Raw genomic sequence first — 18,703 nt, 5'->3', positions numbered from 1 at the left:
TTCAGACATGGCAGTCGAATATGAAATTCTTCTTAGCTTTCTCAGTCATCCAATATTATTTTTTCCCTCATTTATTTGACATAACCTTATTTGAACCTACCATTCTCTTCCAGGTGCTTGGTGAGGATGTAGCTGCTCTCGGTCCCCTCTGTGGCGTAGTCCAGCGGTATGTTCCCATTGACGTCCTGCAGAAGCACATTCACCCCAGCCTTCCAGGCGCAGCGACATAGACATAGCGGTCAAGGTACAGCAGCATGGACAAAGAGAAGGTGGAAAAAAAAAAAAAAAGAGCAGACATAAACAAATTGAGCCCCCCTCCTCACCCTATTCATCAGTCAGCAATCGATGATAAACAAGTTCCAATTATCACACTTTGCCAGCACCCCCAGGTAGCTGAACCCAAGATGATCTACATTAACAGACAATAGTGAGTTAACTAACTCATTAAGAGGGAACCCCTGAGGAGAAGGTGTGAGTGACTGGGGGGTTTAAATACTGTCTACAGTGCAGTATTAGGTATGGACCTGGTGGGGAAGCTGACATGATTTATGGCTGTTTATGGCTCAGAGAATCCAAAGGATAGCAATATGTTTGAAATTCAAGTTCTACACACATGTGGCTCTACCCCTTAGAATTTGGGGGTAAACAAGATAAAAAAAACAAGTGTGAATGAATTAAACAAGCCATATTTTGTACAACTGTATTATTTGCCAATTAATTCCATGCTAACAATGATTCTTGTTTTTATGTGAGGTTAACCACAGCCTGTATTCAAATGCCAACAATTTCCTGGAGTAAGATCTCTATTCTACAATATTATAGTAAATGTAAAGGTTTCTTTTTCTCAAAATGAACAATGTAACATTGTTAGCTTCAGCCCAATAACTGGGAAGCGATTTCTCTCAGCAATAAAGCAGAGTGTTGGCTAATGATGAGCCCTGAGCTAACACAGATAAGAGCAACAACGTGCTTTACGTGTCAGGGTCTCATTGAATATTTACTGCTAATAGAATTCTAAAAAGTGTGTAAGCACTTCATACAAATTTATAGGGGTGAGAGAGAGCGAGCGAGCAACAGCGAGCAAGAGAAAGAGAGAGAGAGAGAGAGAGAGAGAGAGAGAGAGAGAGAGAGAGACACATGATATTAAAAAAGAAACTTCAGCAGACTGTTGTCTTAAAATAAAAACCGCCTTCAAACAACAGTCTGTCACAAATTACAATCAGCAATCGCATGCCTACATCTACTTGGCTGAAGCACAAACAAAGACATGCACAGTGGCTGTTTCCCATTTACTTCTTCCTCACACAGCAAATTCAGACCGTAGCATATTCTGGGCCAAGGAGGAGGCTGTGTCAATCATGCTCAGAGGTTAGGGCCAGGTTAATGAATGTATTAATTAACATTAACCATCAGCTGCTCTTTTGTTTCTATTCATGAGCAATGGGCCATCGAAGGGTCCCGCAACATTCTCAATCCTCAATGTGAGCGCGCACACACACAGCAGAAAAGCTCCAGAGAGGGATGATGGATTTGACAGTGTTCCAGGACAGTGAGGGACATGTTCTACATGTCTGAAGAGAATGTGCTAAACTAAAAACTTAAACTTCTGTTCTGCTTCACTGAGACACCCACATGACGATTATAATGTACACAATGGCACAGGATTGCTTTCCATTGGGGACAGGGTAGCATGTCTCCACCTGATTATTTATGCCACATTCAAGGCATTAAAACATTCAGCACAGATAAGACTGTGCATATCAGTTAAGTTCTGTATTAAAGGAGAGGTCATTGATTCTGGAAAAGCTGCACTGGAGCCAAATTAATTGTTCAGTTGTTAATTTTGTTAGATTCAGATGTACTGTGAAAGGTCATCACTCTTTGGCTCCTTTCAGCTCTCTCTGCGTGGAAAGCCATACCCATGTTCACTCCTGGCTTTGCTCTAGATTGGTGACATTCTTTTCTTTTTCTGTTCTTCCATCTGACTGTCCTTGGTTGGGTTGGCACTTTGAGTAAATGGTGAATTGTCATATTTGTAGTTTGCTAGCTATAAGGCTAAACTACTGAACTTAAGACTACTAAAAATAAATGAATCCAGACTTTTGAGCTTCAGAGATGTTCAAGGCACTTACGTCTGACTAAATGTCTCTACATATCTCAACAGTCCACACTCTAAAGTGAATCAGTGTTAGGGTTGTTTTAGCAGAGCTCTTTTAAGAATGAAATAAAAAATGTTCAGTATCAAAAAAAAAAAAAAAAAAAAAGTAACTAATAAATAAAATAAAAGACCAATTTCTGTCAATGTAAAAAATGTCTTCACAGCCCCTTTTACCCCATTTTAACCAAATATTCCAGCTCTGGTTTTGCAGACCACCAGTGCCATATATTTTCAACAATTCTCCACCCTACCACACCTAAATCAGCTCATCAAGTAATTATCAAGCCCTTTTTGAGTTTTGGGGCAGGGAACGCAGGTTATGTATATAAATAGTATATAAATCTATGCAATAATTAACTTACTGCTTCATTATTATCACTGTCACAAGAAAAACAAGTATCTCCAAATTAGTAACTTTACAGGAAAGGGCAAAAACATTTATTATTATTATTATTATTATTTTTTACCCGATTCTTCTCCCCAATTTAATAGTCTCCAATTCCACCTGCTAGTTAGGATTTTCCCAATCACATGATGCCATCAATGTTAGGAGGGTGAAGACTAGCACAGGCTTCCTGTGAGACCTGTAAAACCAACCACTGCTTCTTTACGAACAAACGCTCACGCACCATCACTGGACAGCTAAACACGCTCAGAGGAAAGCGCCAACCGCCAGATCTGTTACGTCAGCTAATAGACACCTGCGCTGACTAGTATCATGTTGAGTGATGGGAGGAGAAGGGGGGCCATCCTACCAACCCAGTGAGAGCGAGGCCAATTGTGCTCTCTTGGACTCCCGGCTACGGATGGCTGTAGCATCACCAGTGATCGAACTCGCTCCAGATGACAGGGTCAACGCTTAGATAGTTGCGCCACTCGGAAGCTATACGGTCTTTACTTTCAATGTAAGTTAATGGAAAGAAATTTTATTCCAAGAAATTTTGGAGCATTTCTATTGGAACAATCATCATGAAATTTTGAAACAATATAAAAGACAGTTGTTGAGCTCAAATGATGTAGTAAAGTAAAAATCCAATGCTTTTCATTGGACAACGATGAAATATATGTCTTTGTGTGTTTTAGACTGACTATAATGAGTTACAATTATAACTACAGCCATGCACAATACACAGACAGGCTGGTGATGAGAACAGGTGAAGTGTCTGTGTGTTTGGGTGTTTTGATGCTTATTGGGTCAGCGTGTCTATTGATCAGTCTGCAAGTAGGACAAACATAAACCTGTTGGGAACAGTTCTCATTGAGCAAAAACCCATGCAATACGCATCAATCTAAGGTGTCGGCGTGTTCTAAAAGAGGAAGTGGGGGATGACGAGCATGGGTAGTCATGGTATGAGCCTGTTTACCTTCCTCACTGCACTAAGACAGTAATGAAGGACAGCTGATGAAGCTGTCTAGAAATCCTCCACCAGAAGTGATCACCATTATTGATCAGCCTACACAACTCACCTCAATAAAACACAACACTAAATATATATAAAGTTAACTAAACTAAAGTTAACTGTACTTGATGAAATTATTTTAATAAAACTTTTCAGATTTACTATTATCATCAACATTACATATGTCAACATCATACAACTCAGGAAACACGTTGCGTCAGTGGTAACAGTAACAAAACAGAGGTTCTCCTCCTGGGTAAAAAAAAATTGGCAAGAAATAAACTACCAGATTTAATTTTAAATCTCGCTGACTTTCCAGTTACACCTGGCTCAGCAGCAAAAAATCTTGGCGTCATAATTGATTCAGATTTATCATTCAATCAACACATAGGTAGCATCACTAGGACAGCTTTTCTGCATCTTCTACCATGGACACAGGGAATTATAGTAAACTGAGACGCTGGTGTGTCGTCCCGCTGCTCGCACACGGTCATTCAGGTTTGTGGACGGTGGAGCGGAGGGATGCCAAACCGTTTCAGAGTGCTGCCATGTCTGTGTGTCCTTCTGGTTCTCTCCTTTTAGCTAAGCTGTCATAGTCAGATCTGCCGGTGTCGTTAGCCACACTCTGTAAATGTCCACATTCCCTGTTTTACATACAACAGACAGAATAAAACTAATTCCCTCTCCTTGCCTTTTTTCCCCGAGTGTACAACCCCCCACATATCTGGCTGGACACTGAAGGACGACTGACTGTCGAGCCCTCCTGCCACCCTCTTCAGATCAGCTGCCCACGCCCAGGCTACCACCATCTACCTTGGACCAACTGCCCACCCTACACTCATGTTTTCATAGACTGCTAGCTGTTACTTCTACTAATACTACTGCTATTAATATTAGTAGTATAATCACTTGTAGGTAGTTTGACCAGAGGAGGATGGGCCCAAAAAGGTAAAGAAAGTATGAGCAGTTACCCCTATACGCAGCAATTCAGTACCTACTGACTCGGCTGTAAGCACACGCTGAAAAACCTGAACTGGCTTCAGCTTCGGCTCTGGTGAAGACAGGCTCTTAGAAACACCTCCATTGATCTGCCTGCTGCATCATGTGTTTGACAGCAGATAATAAAATGCAGCAAAATAAACAGTAGGCTAGCTGCACTTGTCCCTGGCAAAAGCATGGGGTTAACAAACTGACCTCTGAACTTGGCAACACACCCCCTTTTCTCAATCATGTCATGATGAATCACCACACAAACCTGTGATGACAGTAATCCATTTACAGCATCTCTGAGCCTGTCATGACAATGGTTGAAGGGACAACAGCATTTATTCAATACAGGCCTATGGAGCAGAAATATGGGAGGTCTTGAGGGTATGTTCCCAGAAACATAACAGCTCCTAGAAATTCCCAAAAGACATTATATGACATTATAGTGACTTAGATGAAATATGGAGTATCCAAAGGGACTTGTCCAAATCAGCTTACCTTTATTGAACGACTCACGAGAGAACATTTTAGATATCTATCAACCAACTTGCACTAGCTCGCTTTGGGGTACGGGCAAAACTACAGTGTTTCATTTAAAGAAGGTAAAGAAATGTGTAGCATGATGTAAAGAGTCTGAAAAAACAGGCCTACTTCAGTTCAAAAGGCATTTTATGTCAGACAAGACTGGAGACACAGGCTTGTGAAATATATGTTCCTACGTAATAAATTTGTAAGCTTAACTCCTGATAGGCACACGCTGATTATAGTCTAGCTCCTTACAGACACATGCTGATAAATATGTTCATTATAGTTATGATACTGTCTTTATAAGTATGACATTGTCACAACCTGTTTTACCTCAAAGAACTAGATTTTCAATGCCCTTTTAAATAGCTGTGTTATTTAAGTACTGTGTTAGTGGTTATATGTATACAATATGACAATTTGAAAAAAATCATTGTAAATAAATAAATAACCTCACATACTGTAGCTCATGTTTAATTATCAGACAGGCCTTTTTGCAGTTAGGACTGTAGACTGGTGCATTGCTAAAATACTCAATGCTTTAACTTAAAGATAGTAACCTGGATGTCTTAAAATTCATATAATAAGTTATACGTAAAATAAGTTAACGGCATAAAACACAGATTATTGTTTTGTTAACTTACTATTAGAAGTTCAAATTTACTCAGATTTTTAAGGCAACCAGGTTACTAACTAAGTTAAACCACTGAATTGTAATGTGGAAGCTGGTGAAAACATCTGCACATCTAAAAACATCTCTGGTGAAACTGCAACTTGTTGCACTACTGGAGGATATTTAGAAGGATTACTAATAATATCACCATTCTGATTTAATATCACAGCGTATCGAACTACTGAATGACTGCAAACTGTAGGACCTGACACTGCAGGTTACCCCTATATTTTCATCCACTAGCACAAACATGTAAACCAGTGGGATTATAGTTGGTGCAACTTGAAGCTTGGAGAGTGAGAGTGATGATACTGGTGGTAATGAGAGGGTGACTGAGCGAGCGAGTGAGTGAGTGAGTGAGTGAGTGAGTGAGTGAGTGAGTGAGTGAATGAGTGAGTGAGTGAGATGAAACAGCATTGGCAGGATGGTGGAAGACAATAACAGACACCTCGTTCTGATAACATGAGGGAATAATGAGGATGAATGCGCTATTAAATCCAATCCGCCTTATGACAGCTGCCAGTGCCCAATTATAGCCGTACAAGACCTGCTTTAATTGCTTCTGTTAAATTTAATATGTCATGATAACAGACCCATGACACTTAAGTCAGTATAAAAAGGAGAATGCAATTAACCCCTTAAATTCCCATGTTTCTTAAAATGCTTTTTCACTGCATGGTGCCGCCTGGACTCAACTATCAACTCACTTTTGGTACCCGCTACTTTATTTTACACTGCAAATAAAAACATCATCTCAAGGCAGTTGGTCCTCATAGTGACACCAAATGAAAAAGACAGAAAAAACAGTTTGGGAAATGCTACAGAGTTCAAACTATGAGGCCATTCTAGTTGCTCAAAAAGGGCAACGCTTACCAACAAGGATGGCACAACCAGTTATAGGGGCAAATACTTCTTAACATGGCTAATATAGGTTCTGAATAAATCTCTCTCTTCAATAAATGGAACAAGTTTCCATATTTTGTCTTTATCTTAAAATTATTTGGATGATCTGAAACATTTAAATGTGACAAATTAGCAAAAACAGAAGAAATGGAGTAAAGGGCAATCACTTTTCCACAGCACTGTACATCCAAACGCTTATTCATCAGTAACTACATGAAAAAAATAAGTTAAACCTGTAAAGGGTAGAAAACTGGACCCACTGTTGGTTCCTGGCCAGTAATGGGGTTAGCTTTCTAACAAACAACAATGATCAGTAAGTTGCAAATATCTCCTGGATATCTTAAAACATGGATTTGGTTCTACCATTGGGAATCTGTGACTATGCCTTTAGGATGACTGTGTATTTTTGTGGATTTATAAGGTCAATAGACAACAGAACTCCAATCCAACTCCAAATGTTGAAAATGTTTAATAGGTCAATGATGTAACAATTATGGTTAATTAAGTGAAAATGATTAGCAGGTACTTTTTTTGGCTAACCAAAAAAAAAAAGCTGTGGCCCAGTTTTGAGTCTAGCACACTTGGAAGAGGGAAGTAGAGAATGAGGGCAGAGACAGAGAGACTGGAGTGGGTGTGGGAGTAGGAGGCTTCATCCCAAAGCAAGCATTGCACTGAGGAGATAAGAGCATTAACATTAGAGACAATAGCACAGAAGCCTCTAGGCTCTAGAAGAAAAGTAGAGAGAGCAGAGAGAGAGTCTCTCTCTCTTTCTCTCATATTTTAATATATATATATATATATATACACACACACACACACACACGTACACACAATCTTTACTATATATATAAATATTTGCGTGTGGCTCATCAGCAACTGAAGAGGGAAAAAAAATGGCAGGGGAGGCAGAAAGGCAGAAAAATCAATAGTTATAGCTAAATAAATGTGGAAATGTGAAAAAATGTAGAGTGAAAAAGTGTAGGCATGGTGAATTAAGGGAAAAAAGGCCATGGGACAGGATATTGCATAAATGGAGGAGGTGTGATGGGTGGCTTAAAGAATTTTGCCAAAAAAAAAATCTTCTTTTAAAGGAGAGTGGAAGGTTATGTGGAAATAAAATGGCTCCTACATTGAATGCCAGAGTGGAATCAGTGAGTATGAATGACAGTGGGGAAAGCCAGCCATGGTGAAAGCCCTGAAATGTAGTATGGAGGAGCTCCATGGCCTGTATCCATGGTAACCAAGCAGTCTCTCCTGCACGGGGCTGACTCAACTGTGTGCAGAGACAGCAGAGGGAATGCTGATACTAATGCAGTGAAGAATTCAGCTTCAGCTCTTTATCTTAATAACCATGCCACAGAGAAACAATAGCGAGGGCTGCTAATCCACAATACCTGTGTAAGCTTTCCCAAAAATGTCACTAATAAGACACAAACGCGTCAATTAGACTTAGGCCTGTCAGTCACATAACCACTGTAGGGGGGAGCGTGAAGCAAACTTCAAAAACACCTCTCGTCTCACACCTCCCTATGTATTCACCATATGTAGTACAATCTTTTGAACTCAGAAGGGGAACTTTTCGCCTGATGCACTTCACATCTGCCACAAGAACAGAAGAGTGAAGGAAGAAAGGATGTATGAAAAGACTATTATTAGACAGGTATCCATTCTGTAGAAGTGAGAGAGTGACAGAGTGACTCTTTAAAGGCAAGGTTATATTTCACCACACAGAAGTCGCTTTTGATGGGGAACTGCTGAAATTGCATGCAATTTCTCAGCTGTGGATTTGCAACAGAAGATTTAGCCATTTCCACTCTTTTTCTGGGAAGCGAGTGATCAAGTGAGGAGGGGTGTAAAAGGGAGAGAGTCTGTACTGCTAATGAAGCTGTAAGACCACCCCCCTCTTGCTTGCTGTCTTACGGGCATCTCCTCTTACGCTGCTATGCAAATCAGGCCTACTTTTAGAAATGTTCATTCATACATTTCCAAGGACTTATTTACACGCACTAAGTGCCACAGTAAGTACAATTAAAGGGAGCGCTGAAGCAGTGCAGATTAAAAATAAAGACTACATGTAAACAATCTTTGCATCATATCCCTCGGGCATATGCAAATACGCACGTACATGAACATACACCCTCGGATACCTCCCTTGGTTGACTTTATAGCTGTTCTATATGACTATCTCCTATATTAGAATAGCAGATCACCATTTGTTTTGTTGGCTAATAGCGATTCAAACATGCATATAGAAATGAAAAAGAATAGTGTAGTACATGAAAAATGAATAACAGTACAGGAATAATATCAATATGTCATTGTGTCTTCTAGTCTCAAACCACAGAGACAAACAAATTGTTTACTTTTTTTTTTCCTTCTAATTTAATTCTTGCATTAAGCATAACAAACTGAGCACTCTGGGAGGGAGGAAGAGAGAGAGAGAGAGAGACAGAGAGAGAGAGAGAGAGAGAGAGAGAGAGAGAGAGAGAGAGAGGAAAGGCAAATGAAAAAGAGGGGGGAGAAAAGAAAACAAAGAAGGAAAGAGAAAAAGAGACAGATACAGCAAGAGAAAAAGTTAGAAGAAAAAGCAAAAAAAGAAAAAGAAAAAAGCAGAGAGAAAAAAGTAAGCAAGCACAGAGAATAAGGAGAGAGATAAAAAAGAAGTTCACTTGGGCATGAGAAAGAAAGAGAAATAGAGAGCGACTGCTTCATGCCTGTTATAATATATTTATAATAGGTACATTTTGCTTATTTGAGTTGTTCAACGCTAATAACAGTCATTAGGGACTGCAGTTGAAAATTACCTGGCTTGCTCACAATGGTACATTTATCTTTGAGCTGCTTCAAAGGCCTTAAAGTGTGTAAATGATAGCAAATATATATAAGCCATCAACCACATTAATCAATCATAAGATAACAGGAGAGTATTAGAAATGTATCCCAGATAAGTGATAGAAGTTATTGCTCTCCTAGCAAAAAAACAAAAAACAGAGTTTCAGAAACTTTTTACAGGACGGAGGATAGCACTTTTGAAATTTGTGTCATTTATTTACCTTGGTTTTCTTCATATCTGAGAGTGTTTACAATATATTTTGCACAGTTTTTATCATACAGTGACATACACATCTTCACACACCAGTCAATATGTTGGTTTTGTGGTCATAAGGTGTGCAGTGGCATTCACTAATTACACATCACATGAAACACATCTAAGCAATACTTACACACCTCAGTCTGTCGAAGTCATCTCAACTAACATGTACTGCATACTGACAGAGAAACACTGCACAATGACACCTCTGCTGACCCAAAGGTGTGAGTGTGTGCATTCCCAATGACCTAAAATAAAATTAGCTTTGGTGGAGCATAAAACTCAAAAAATATGTGCACCTGCCAGCTCAACAACAAAGCTCCTTAACAGAAATATTATTCTTTCTATACTCACACATTCTATATCTATGTATGTATGTCTATATCTATGTGTACCTAATAAAAACCAAATACATGTAGGTTTTTAACTCTGTTCCTGAAATACCATCATATAAAGCTACACTGCATGTCCAAAACATCTGCTCATGCGTTTCAAAGGTATTAAGAGAGTTTGTCCCATTTTTTGCTGTAGCTACAGTCTCTACTCTTCTGAGAAGGCTTCACACTAAACTCTGTGGATGCTCCTGTCAGTCTCATACTGTTGGCAATTATTTTCTATGGAGATGAATTCAGTAATTAGAAGGGGTGCTATTTACACTGTAGTGGAGACTTACAGCACAACACAAAAACATACAAAACAGATTTAAAAAAAAAGACATGATGTAATAAGACACTAAGGTACAAGTTTATATGCATTTTTTGTATAGGTTATGCTGGTCATGGTGGTTACCTTCTGTTAGGTATCCTTTGACCTCCTTCCCTTCTCTACCCCGCTATTACCCTTTGGCCTCCTTTAAGGCCTGACTATGTTTGTTCTATGTACTTCATTATTTGTAAGTCGCTTTGGATAAAAGCGTCTGCTAAATGTAATGTAATGTAATGTAATGTAATTTTCATTATAGTCAATTTTGTATGTTTTAAGTTCACCCTTTATTCTGAGGCATTTCCTTTACATTGTTTGACTTTAGATAGGCTTCAGCTCCCCCCGCGACCCTTAGGGAGAAGCGGCTTTGAAAGTGTGTGTGTGTGTGTGTGTGTGTGACTTCATATGTATTTCTACATACAGTAGCATACATGGGGGCACATCTACAGGTCTGGGTGTGCAAGGTCATAATAATTTAGAAGTGGAAGTGGTTTCACATGCACTTTTATAGTCGCTGTTACAGTATAGTCCTCTCTACCCTTCGGATTTGGACTCAATTTAGGCGCCACTTTAAACTTATGTCACCTTCATCATCTGCCTATATTGAATAACCATTTATTCCCACCCGCCCTGAACGACACTGCTTTTATTACCTGGCACAGCAGAGGTATTAAATCTCTTCACGATCTTTATAAAGACAATAATTTTTGTAGCTTTGCTCAGTTATCAGCTGAATTCAACCTGCCCCCTTGCCACTTGTTTAGATACTTTCAAATTACACACCGTCTCTTCTCTTTCTTTGGATTACACTCACCTACCTGTTGGATATCCCTTGGATGACCTAGGTTCCTTTCAAAAATTTTGTATATCCAACACCTATTCGAAGCTTATTGATCTGGACCCATGTTCCATGAATAAAATTAAAAGATCTTGGGAATACGAGCTTGGCATTGCCCTAACAGACCAATGGTGAGATAAGGCTATCGCCAAGGTGCGGTTAAGTGTACCTTGTGCAAGATTACAATTGATTCAATTTAAAGTATTGCACAGAGTTCACCGATCTAAATCTCAGCTATCTAAATTTTATCCGAACACCACCAACGACCAATGTGATAAACGTCATACCTCACTGTGTAATCTAAGCCATATGTATTTTTTCTGTCCCGCTCTACGCAAGTTCTGGCTTGCTTGCTTTAAATCTATGTCAAAAGTTCTAAGCGTGGTCATCGAAATGAACTGTTCTTTAGCAATATTTGGCTTTTCTACAGATTTACCCCAACTCACCAGCAGACAATCGGACATTTTGGCATCAATTAATTTCAAGGTGGCTTTGCGATGTCATGCACTTTCTTAGACTTGACAGGATAAGGTTTACTCTGAGAGGAAATACTGCTGCATTTTACTCAAAGTGGAACCTCTTCCTTTCTTATTTCAATTCTCTTCAGACCATGCCAGAAGACTGACCCCCCGTCCCTTTTCTTTTTTTTTTTAAATTATTTCATTTATTTGTATTTATATAAGAGAAAAAGGAAAAAAAAGGGAAGAGGTAGGAAAAAGGAAAATAATATAATCCAAATTTGTCCTTTTATTCATTCATTTTTTTTTCTCTTCAGTCATATTTGTGACCAAACACCAGATACTGTTTAGGCCTTTTTTTCCCATTGGAGTTGTCTGCTGCTGTTTGTTTTGCTGATGTCTTTACTCATTCTCTCAATTAAAAAAAACAAAACAAAAAAAACACACACACTAAAGACACTAAGGTACTCTGTATTAGATAGTTACTCACTGTGGATAATATATGTTGTAAACAGTAACACTTTATATTAAAGGCTGCAAATACATTATTCATTATATATTAATTTCACTGAGCACTCATTATCTGTATATTAAGTAACTATTCGTTAAGTTTTTACCTATGATGTAGCAACTGCTCAAGAACTTAGCAGTTAGTGAGTACACTGTCAAGTGATCATTTTTGTGATTTATTCATTCCCTGTCTTGATATTATACAAGCACGTACCCCATCATACATAAGGCATGTACTGTGGAGTGCCACTGCACACTGTGCATTAAAAACATCAAAAGATTGACAATGCCACAGTTGATTAATAACCCAAAACTCATACAGCCTATCACCCATACCCATAACAAGCAGCCTTACATCTGGATGCAGTGCCACATTGGAACCAATCAGTATAAATAACCCAAAGCCTGCCTGGGCTGCACCATTTGGAGGACAAATTCTCCACAGGAAAGGTACTCTTTGAAGCCACAGTTCTAAAAATAGCTCTTATTTCCTCTCTATCCCATTAAATCATCATACTGTGTAGCACATGCACACAAATGCATGTATGAGTACACATATGCAGTGCAACATAGAGATGGAAAACTATATAAAACCACATTGGGGCGCTGTGCAAAATGTGTATAAAAACAAAATGCAATGATGTGGAAATCATTTGAACCCTATATTTAATTGAAAGTAGTACAAAGACAAAATAGTTGAAAATGAGAAAATGTATTGTTTTTTGAATAATAGATGCCCATTTTGAGTTTGATGCCAACAATATAATCCAAAAAAAGTTGTCACGGGGCAACAAAAGCTAGTAAAGTTGCATAATGCCAAAAAACACCTGGTGGTTGATTGGTAACAGTTCAGTAACATGATTGAAAAAGCATGTCAGAAATAAAGATGAGGAGGGGTTGACCCTTCCAATGATCAAACAGTGCAACAATTCAAGAATAACGTTTCAACATAAAATAGCAAAGAACTTTTGCTTCATGCATCATCTATGATACAGAACACTGAAAGTTTCAGAGAATCTGGAGATATCTCTGTATGCAAGGCACAAGACCGAAAAAAGCAGGCCATGATCTTTGGGCCCTCAGAAGGCACTGCATTAAAAACAGACATGATTCTGTAGTGGAAATCACTGCATGGGCTCAGGAACACTTCTGAAAATCACTATCCGTGAAAACAGTTAGTCATTGCATCCACAAATGCAAGTTAAAACTCTAAACGCAAACAACAAACCATATATAAAGAGGATCCAGAAAGGCTGCCACGTTCTCTGGGCCTGAACTCATCTAAAATGGACTGAGGGGAAGTGAAAACGTGTCCTGTGGTCTGTCAGATCAACATTTGAAATTCTTTTTGGAAATCATGGATGTTGTGTCCTCCAGGCTAAAGACCACTCAGCTTATCAGAGTACAGTTCAAAAGCCAGTATTCATGATGGTATCAGGGTGCATTAGCGTACATGGCATGGGTGATGTGCACATCTGTGAAGGCACCATTAATGCTGAACGATATGTATGTTTTGGCAATATATGCTGTCATCCAGATGATGTCTTTTTCAGGGACGGCCTTGATTATTCCAGCAAGACAATGCCAAACACATTCTCCATGTATTACAAGAGCACTGCCCCGTAGTAAAAGAAATAATAACATTTCTCAGTTTCAACATTTGATATGTTGCCTGTTACGTGCCAGTGTTGCACGTTTGTTGTAGTATTTTCCTTAAAAATATGGTTTACATGATTTGCACATCATTTTACTTTTATTTACATTCTACACAGCGTCGAAACTTCTGAAATGTACCTGTAGATAAAAAGATGGAATACAATAACATAGTCTAAGGTACAATCTCTCTCTCTCACAACTCTGTTGGGTAATAACCTATCGCACTTCTCATTTTAAAATTTGTGATTGCAAATACATGAGATCCTGCTGGTGTGGGTCCATGTCAGTTTCTTCCCTTTCAGCGATATACACTGAGCTGCTAATTAGACCCCCTTTTGGAAAATATCCAGTTTGCTAAACGTGTGAGTGGGTTATAAGTTTTAATGAAATGAAACTATCCATTTTATAATATGGGCTAGTATTATCTTTCAAGTTTTGGCATATGTGACTTATCATCGATAACCGATTACACTGACCTACCACCTAGCACTGCTGAAAAACCCTTATTAACACATCTGTTTTTAGAGTGTATATGCTGAAATCCTGGCTTGTCAACCATTTCACCTAAAATAATATCTCAAAGTGTTTATTCTTGTCAGAGCATGTTGTTGCGCCTTGCTAAGCAGTGGTCTCTAAGCAGCTCTGGTTCAAGGCTGATGCGTGTGTTTGCTGGCTGTCATCTGCATGGGTGTGATCTGACAGCACCATGGCCTGGCTGAGAGCCTTAAGTCTACACTGGCAGAGAATGTCGTAGCCCATCTGGATGTGTCTGTACAACACACTCAGCAAGGATTATGTTCATTCCCTCCTGACATGTCTGACGTTTCTCCGATAGAACCTTAGTTTAAGCTATGCTGAGTCCTTTCTGATAGAGAGTTTGTGCATATTTGTTCTGGAATATGTGCAGATTTGTGCATGTTCTGGGATGACAGCATAACTATCATGAGCAGAGTAATAAAAGAAAACACATCGTATGTCACCACAAGGGCCCAAGTCGGTGACGAGGATGTCACTCTGGTGTTTTTTTCTAAGAAATACTCACCCAAGATCCAAAGCAATGGCAGGAGTCCGTTGAACTATCAAGGGCTTCCTTCTTAGCACTTATGTGCAAAAACTGTCAAGAACGTAAGACAATCCTCACTCCCTGCATTGTTTTTAATGTTGTGACATGGGCGCACACACGCACACACACACACACACACACACACACACACACACACACACACACACACACACACACACACACACACATCAAACAAGCTTGACTGGTGTATAATCTGGAACACCTCATTAAACTCAATATCCTGCTGAGGGAACATAGGGTGGCTGGTGCTTCTCATCTTTTCACCTTATTTTCACTTTTCATCCATCACTACACAACCCTTTTTATTCTTTTAGAGGAGAGTGTGACAGTTGATATGGCCAGAGGAGAAAATAAAAATAATTCTTTAAAATAAAGGGCAGAAGAGGCAGGCACACACCAAAAATAAAAAAATAAAACATTACTCTGCCCTCTAAAAGGTGTAGCACCTTAGTCAGAGCTTAGAACGTTTGTTGATCTGGGAAGAAATGTGTTTTCTTCTTGCTTTTATTTACATGTAACACATTCACATTATGTTGGCGGCAACATGATCACATGATTGTGAAAGCTAACAACTGTGGAAAATAACCGATCAGGCAATTATGTAATAAATGTGAAAGACCTGCCTCCATAAAGATTTTATACCAATTAAAGGTTTATACCAGTCCCATATGTCGAAGCCAGGCAAGAAATCTTATTTTCTTGTGTGTACTGGAACAAACTGTGTGTGCATGTGTGTGTGTGTGTGTGTGTGTGTAATCCTCACCAGAAGCAGCAGCAGCACCATATCAGCATGGTCACAGGCACAAGCCACATGCAGGGCAGTCCAAAGGTCTTCATCCTGCAGATTGACGTTCACGCCTCGCTCTATCAGAACCTCTGCTGCAAACACATTGTCATAGCGAGCGCACTGCAGGGACAAGATCAGAGCGGGATTATAGGCAACTGAGGCACACTATGGGCCAGTGTTTTGGCTCAGAACAGCAAGAGGCTCCAGTGACAGAAATTCTAAAACCTCACGCACAGAAAGCAAACACATAGAAGTACAGTATAATAAGAAAGTTAAAACGCATCACATAGCCTATGGGAATCAAGCAAGATCAGAATCAGTAGGTTTATGCTCAGTCAGTCAACTTATTATTTTGATTTTGGATCTGTGTTGCAATTATATGACATAAATGCATACAGCACTCATGCTATATTTGAATACAGCTGCTGTACCAAAACATCCTAGCACAGGGATGACATATTGTACTAAATAGCTACAACATTTAGTTTGATTTGACTCGATGTTATTTAAATTTGCACTACGCAAGTTTAGGGGATTTGGAGAGCTCTCTGGCAGAAATGTGTAAGTGCACATGTTCTTTGAATATTTTGTAATGAAGGTTGAAAAAACATTCAAAACTTGGTGAACAGCATGTTTTCTGAGTATGTAGGTGTATCCGCTATTGTGATCATATATACATCCAATATAATGATGATTTTATATCTGACCAAAACATCCAGCTGGGCCTTCTTTTTTGAGGATGTGCACGTAACTTATTTGTACAGATGCATGATGTGGCCCGAAAAACCACAAAATCTAATCTGATGCCTCTGACTTTTAAATTACTATTTGAGGCTTCACAGGGACTCTCCACAGCATTCGGACACTGTATTTTAGTGTGGTATTTTTTTTGTCTGACTCAATGCTACTTCTTTCAATTTTAACAGCAAGATTAAATAAATAAACAAACAAATAAATAAATAAATAGTGCAATTTAAACAGGCAATTCATTTTTCATTAAAGATTTTAAAATGCCAGTTCAACCCACTAAAAAGAGCTAATATTTTTATAAACTTTGTTCAAAATAAAATATATAAATTGAAAATGAGCCAATGTGTTTCAGGTTGTGCTTTGGGTTAAAAAAGAAATAAAACAAATAAGTTAACTGGGCAATCAGTCAATTTGGCTGTAAAGAAACCTGAATCAAAATTCAAGGAAAAAAATCATAATAAAATCACCCTTACCTTTTATACATCATTATTATATGTCATTATCTATGATTTCACTCAGTGGGTATATACAAGTTATATTTTTGTTGTATAACAAAGGAAAACATCTTGACATTGAAGAGTGAAGGACAGGTCTCAGGATGATAGTACTGAAGCCAGAAGAATGGGAAAGATGGATGAAAAAGATAATAGTGCTGAATAGGAAACCTGGAGGGAGCACAGAAAGGGCAAGGCCAAAGAGCAGCAGGGGCAAGAAAGCTTTGACAGAGAGAAAGTTTCATGCGAAAAAAGAGAGAAAAAAAGGAGACAGCGGAGATAAAGACAGAGGCAAACATATAGAGAGAAAGATGAGAGAGATGAGAATGAGAAAAAGAATGAGAGTGAGATAGTGTCATCAGATATGTGTGGAAGTAAAGCTGATTGAGAGAGATATAGTGGAAGACAGCTCCAGTGGGTAAGTGTGTAGTGGAGTGTGTTCTTACCAGATGGAGCAGAGAGCCTCCAGAGGAGAGGTGTGTGTTCAGGTCAGTTCCCTCTTTCAGCAGCCTCAGCACTGCAGCAATACACACAGAGAGGAATACACACATCTCTTAGCACCTAGAGGATACCTGTACATGCTCTGCTTTCACTCTCCCTTTGATTACACCTTTTGTACTCTTTCCCTCATGAACCTTGTTTTGAACATGTCCTCACTATTTTGTTTTGGGGGAGTACGCTGTCTTACGGACCATTCCACTACTGCATTGGCTTGAGTGAAGTCTGCTAGAAGTCTATTAGGTGACCCCTTGGACATAATTACATTAATTATGTTTGTTTTAAAAGACAAATTTATTTTCCTGTCACACCCCTGAATAAATTGTTTTGTTGATTTTCTAAGTGAAAAAAGTTAATACATCCTCTATAAAGAACAAATCTAAATGTCATTTTGAAAATAAGTAATTGTGCATTAAAATGCTCTCATCATAAAATGTGTTCACTTATTTTCACTTACCAAATCAACAAAACATGTATTTTGAACAGGATCACACAAACTTTTACATATGACTGTATATGCTTTCAATAATACATGGCCATTGAATACATTTTTAGCTTTGAGCAATACTTCAAATCAATATTTGATGATACTGGTGCATCCCTACTTCAAAAGGGCTCTAAAATATCTTCTCATTTTAGATTACCTTTGAGTGGGGAAATAAAACAGTACCTCCCACTATCAATGAACAATGCTACATAAGCTCAGAGACCCGCTATAACACCATATTTCATTCAAAAATACATCATGGTACAGAGTGAAAATGTCTTAATGTGGATTCACACTGACTTTTTTTGCTGCGCTTAATGCAGCAAACTACTCTATCTGGCATAAAGTAATGACTGTTTCACTACTTTTCTCTTAGCCTATAGTTATCTAATCATGTCACAGAGAATAACCTAGCTGAGGGTAAGTGCTCCCCCTGAAAAAAAATGCTCCTTGTCCTTTTTAGGTGCTGTGCTAACACACATCCTCAAGTATCCTCAACAAAGTACACAAACATATGAACACACAAGCACAAAAACAGCTTTTACAGTGTGGAAGCCTCACATTATAGGAGAAAAGACAGTAGGACTATGACTGTTCACTTCTTAGATTTAGCTACTGTAATTCTTAAACCTCTTAATAGCACAGATTTAATCAGCATCTCTCTTGCAACCCCGTACTGTCCCTGAGGGAGTGCTAACAGTC

The 18,703-nt window shown here is 38.8% G+C and overlaps 1 protein-coding gene across 5 annotated transcripts in view; it reads right to left on the bottom strand.

Moving 5' to 3' along the window:
- myo16 (myosin XVI) overlaps window positions 1–18,703 on the bottom strand; it is a 226,034-nt gene that overhangs the window by 118,750 nt on the left and 88,581 nt on the right. For all 5 annotated transcript variants that reach the window (XM_037539483.1, XM_017704691.2, XM_037539482.1 and 2 more), the window contains exons 3-5: window positions 17,463–17,533; window positions 15,749–15,892; window positions 101–209 (exon numbers count right to left, since the gene is read on the bottom strand). In XM_037539483.1, coding sequence (XP_037395380.1) covers window positions 101–209; window positions 15,749–15,892; window positions 17,463–17,533 — 324 coding nt within the window. The remainder of the gene's footprint in view (window positions 1–100; window positions 210–15,748; window positions 15,893–17,462; window positions 17,534–18,703) is intronic.

This window comes from Pygocentrus nattereri, chromosome 6 (genome assembly GCF_015220715.1).
Source record: "Pygocentrus nattereri isolate fPygNat1 chromosome 6, fPygNat1.pri, whole genome shotgun sequence".
NCBI lineage: Eukaryota > Metazoa > Chordata > Actinopteri > Characiformes > Serrasalmidae > Pygocentrus > Pygocentrus nattereri.
The sequence above is the reverse complement of the archived record's forward strand: the minus strand, read 5'-3'. Positions and strand labels throughout refer to the sequence as shown.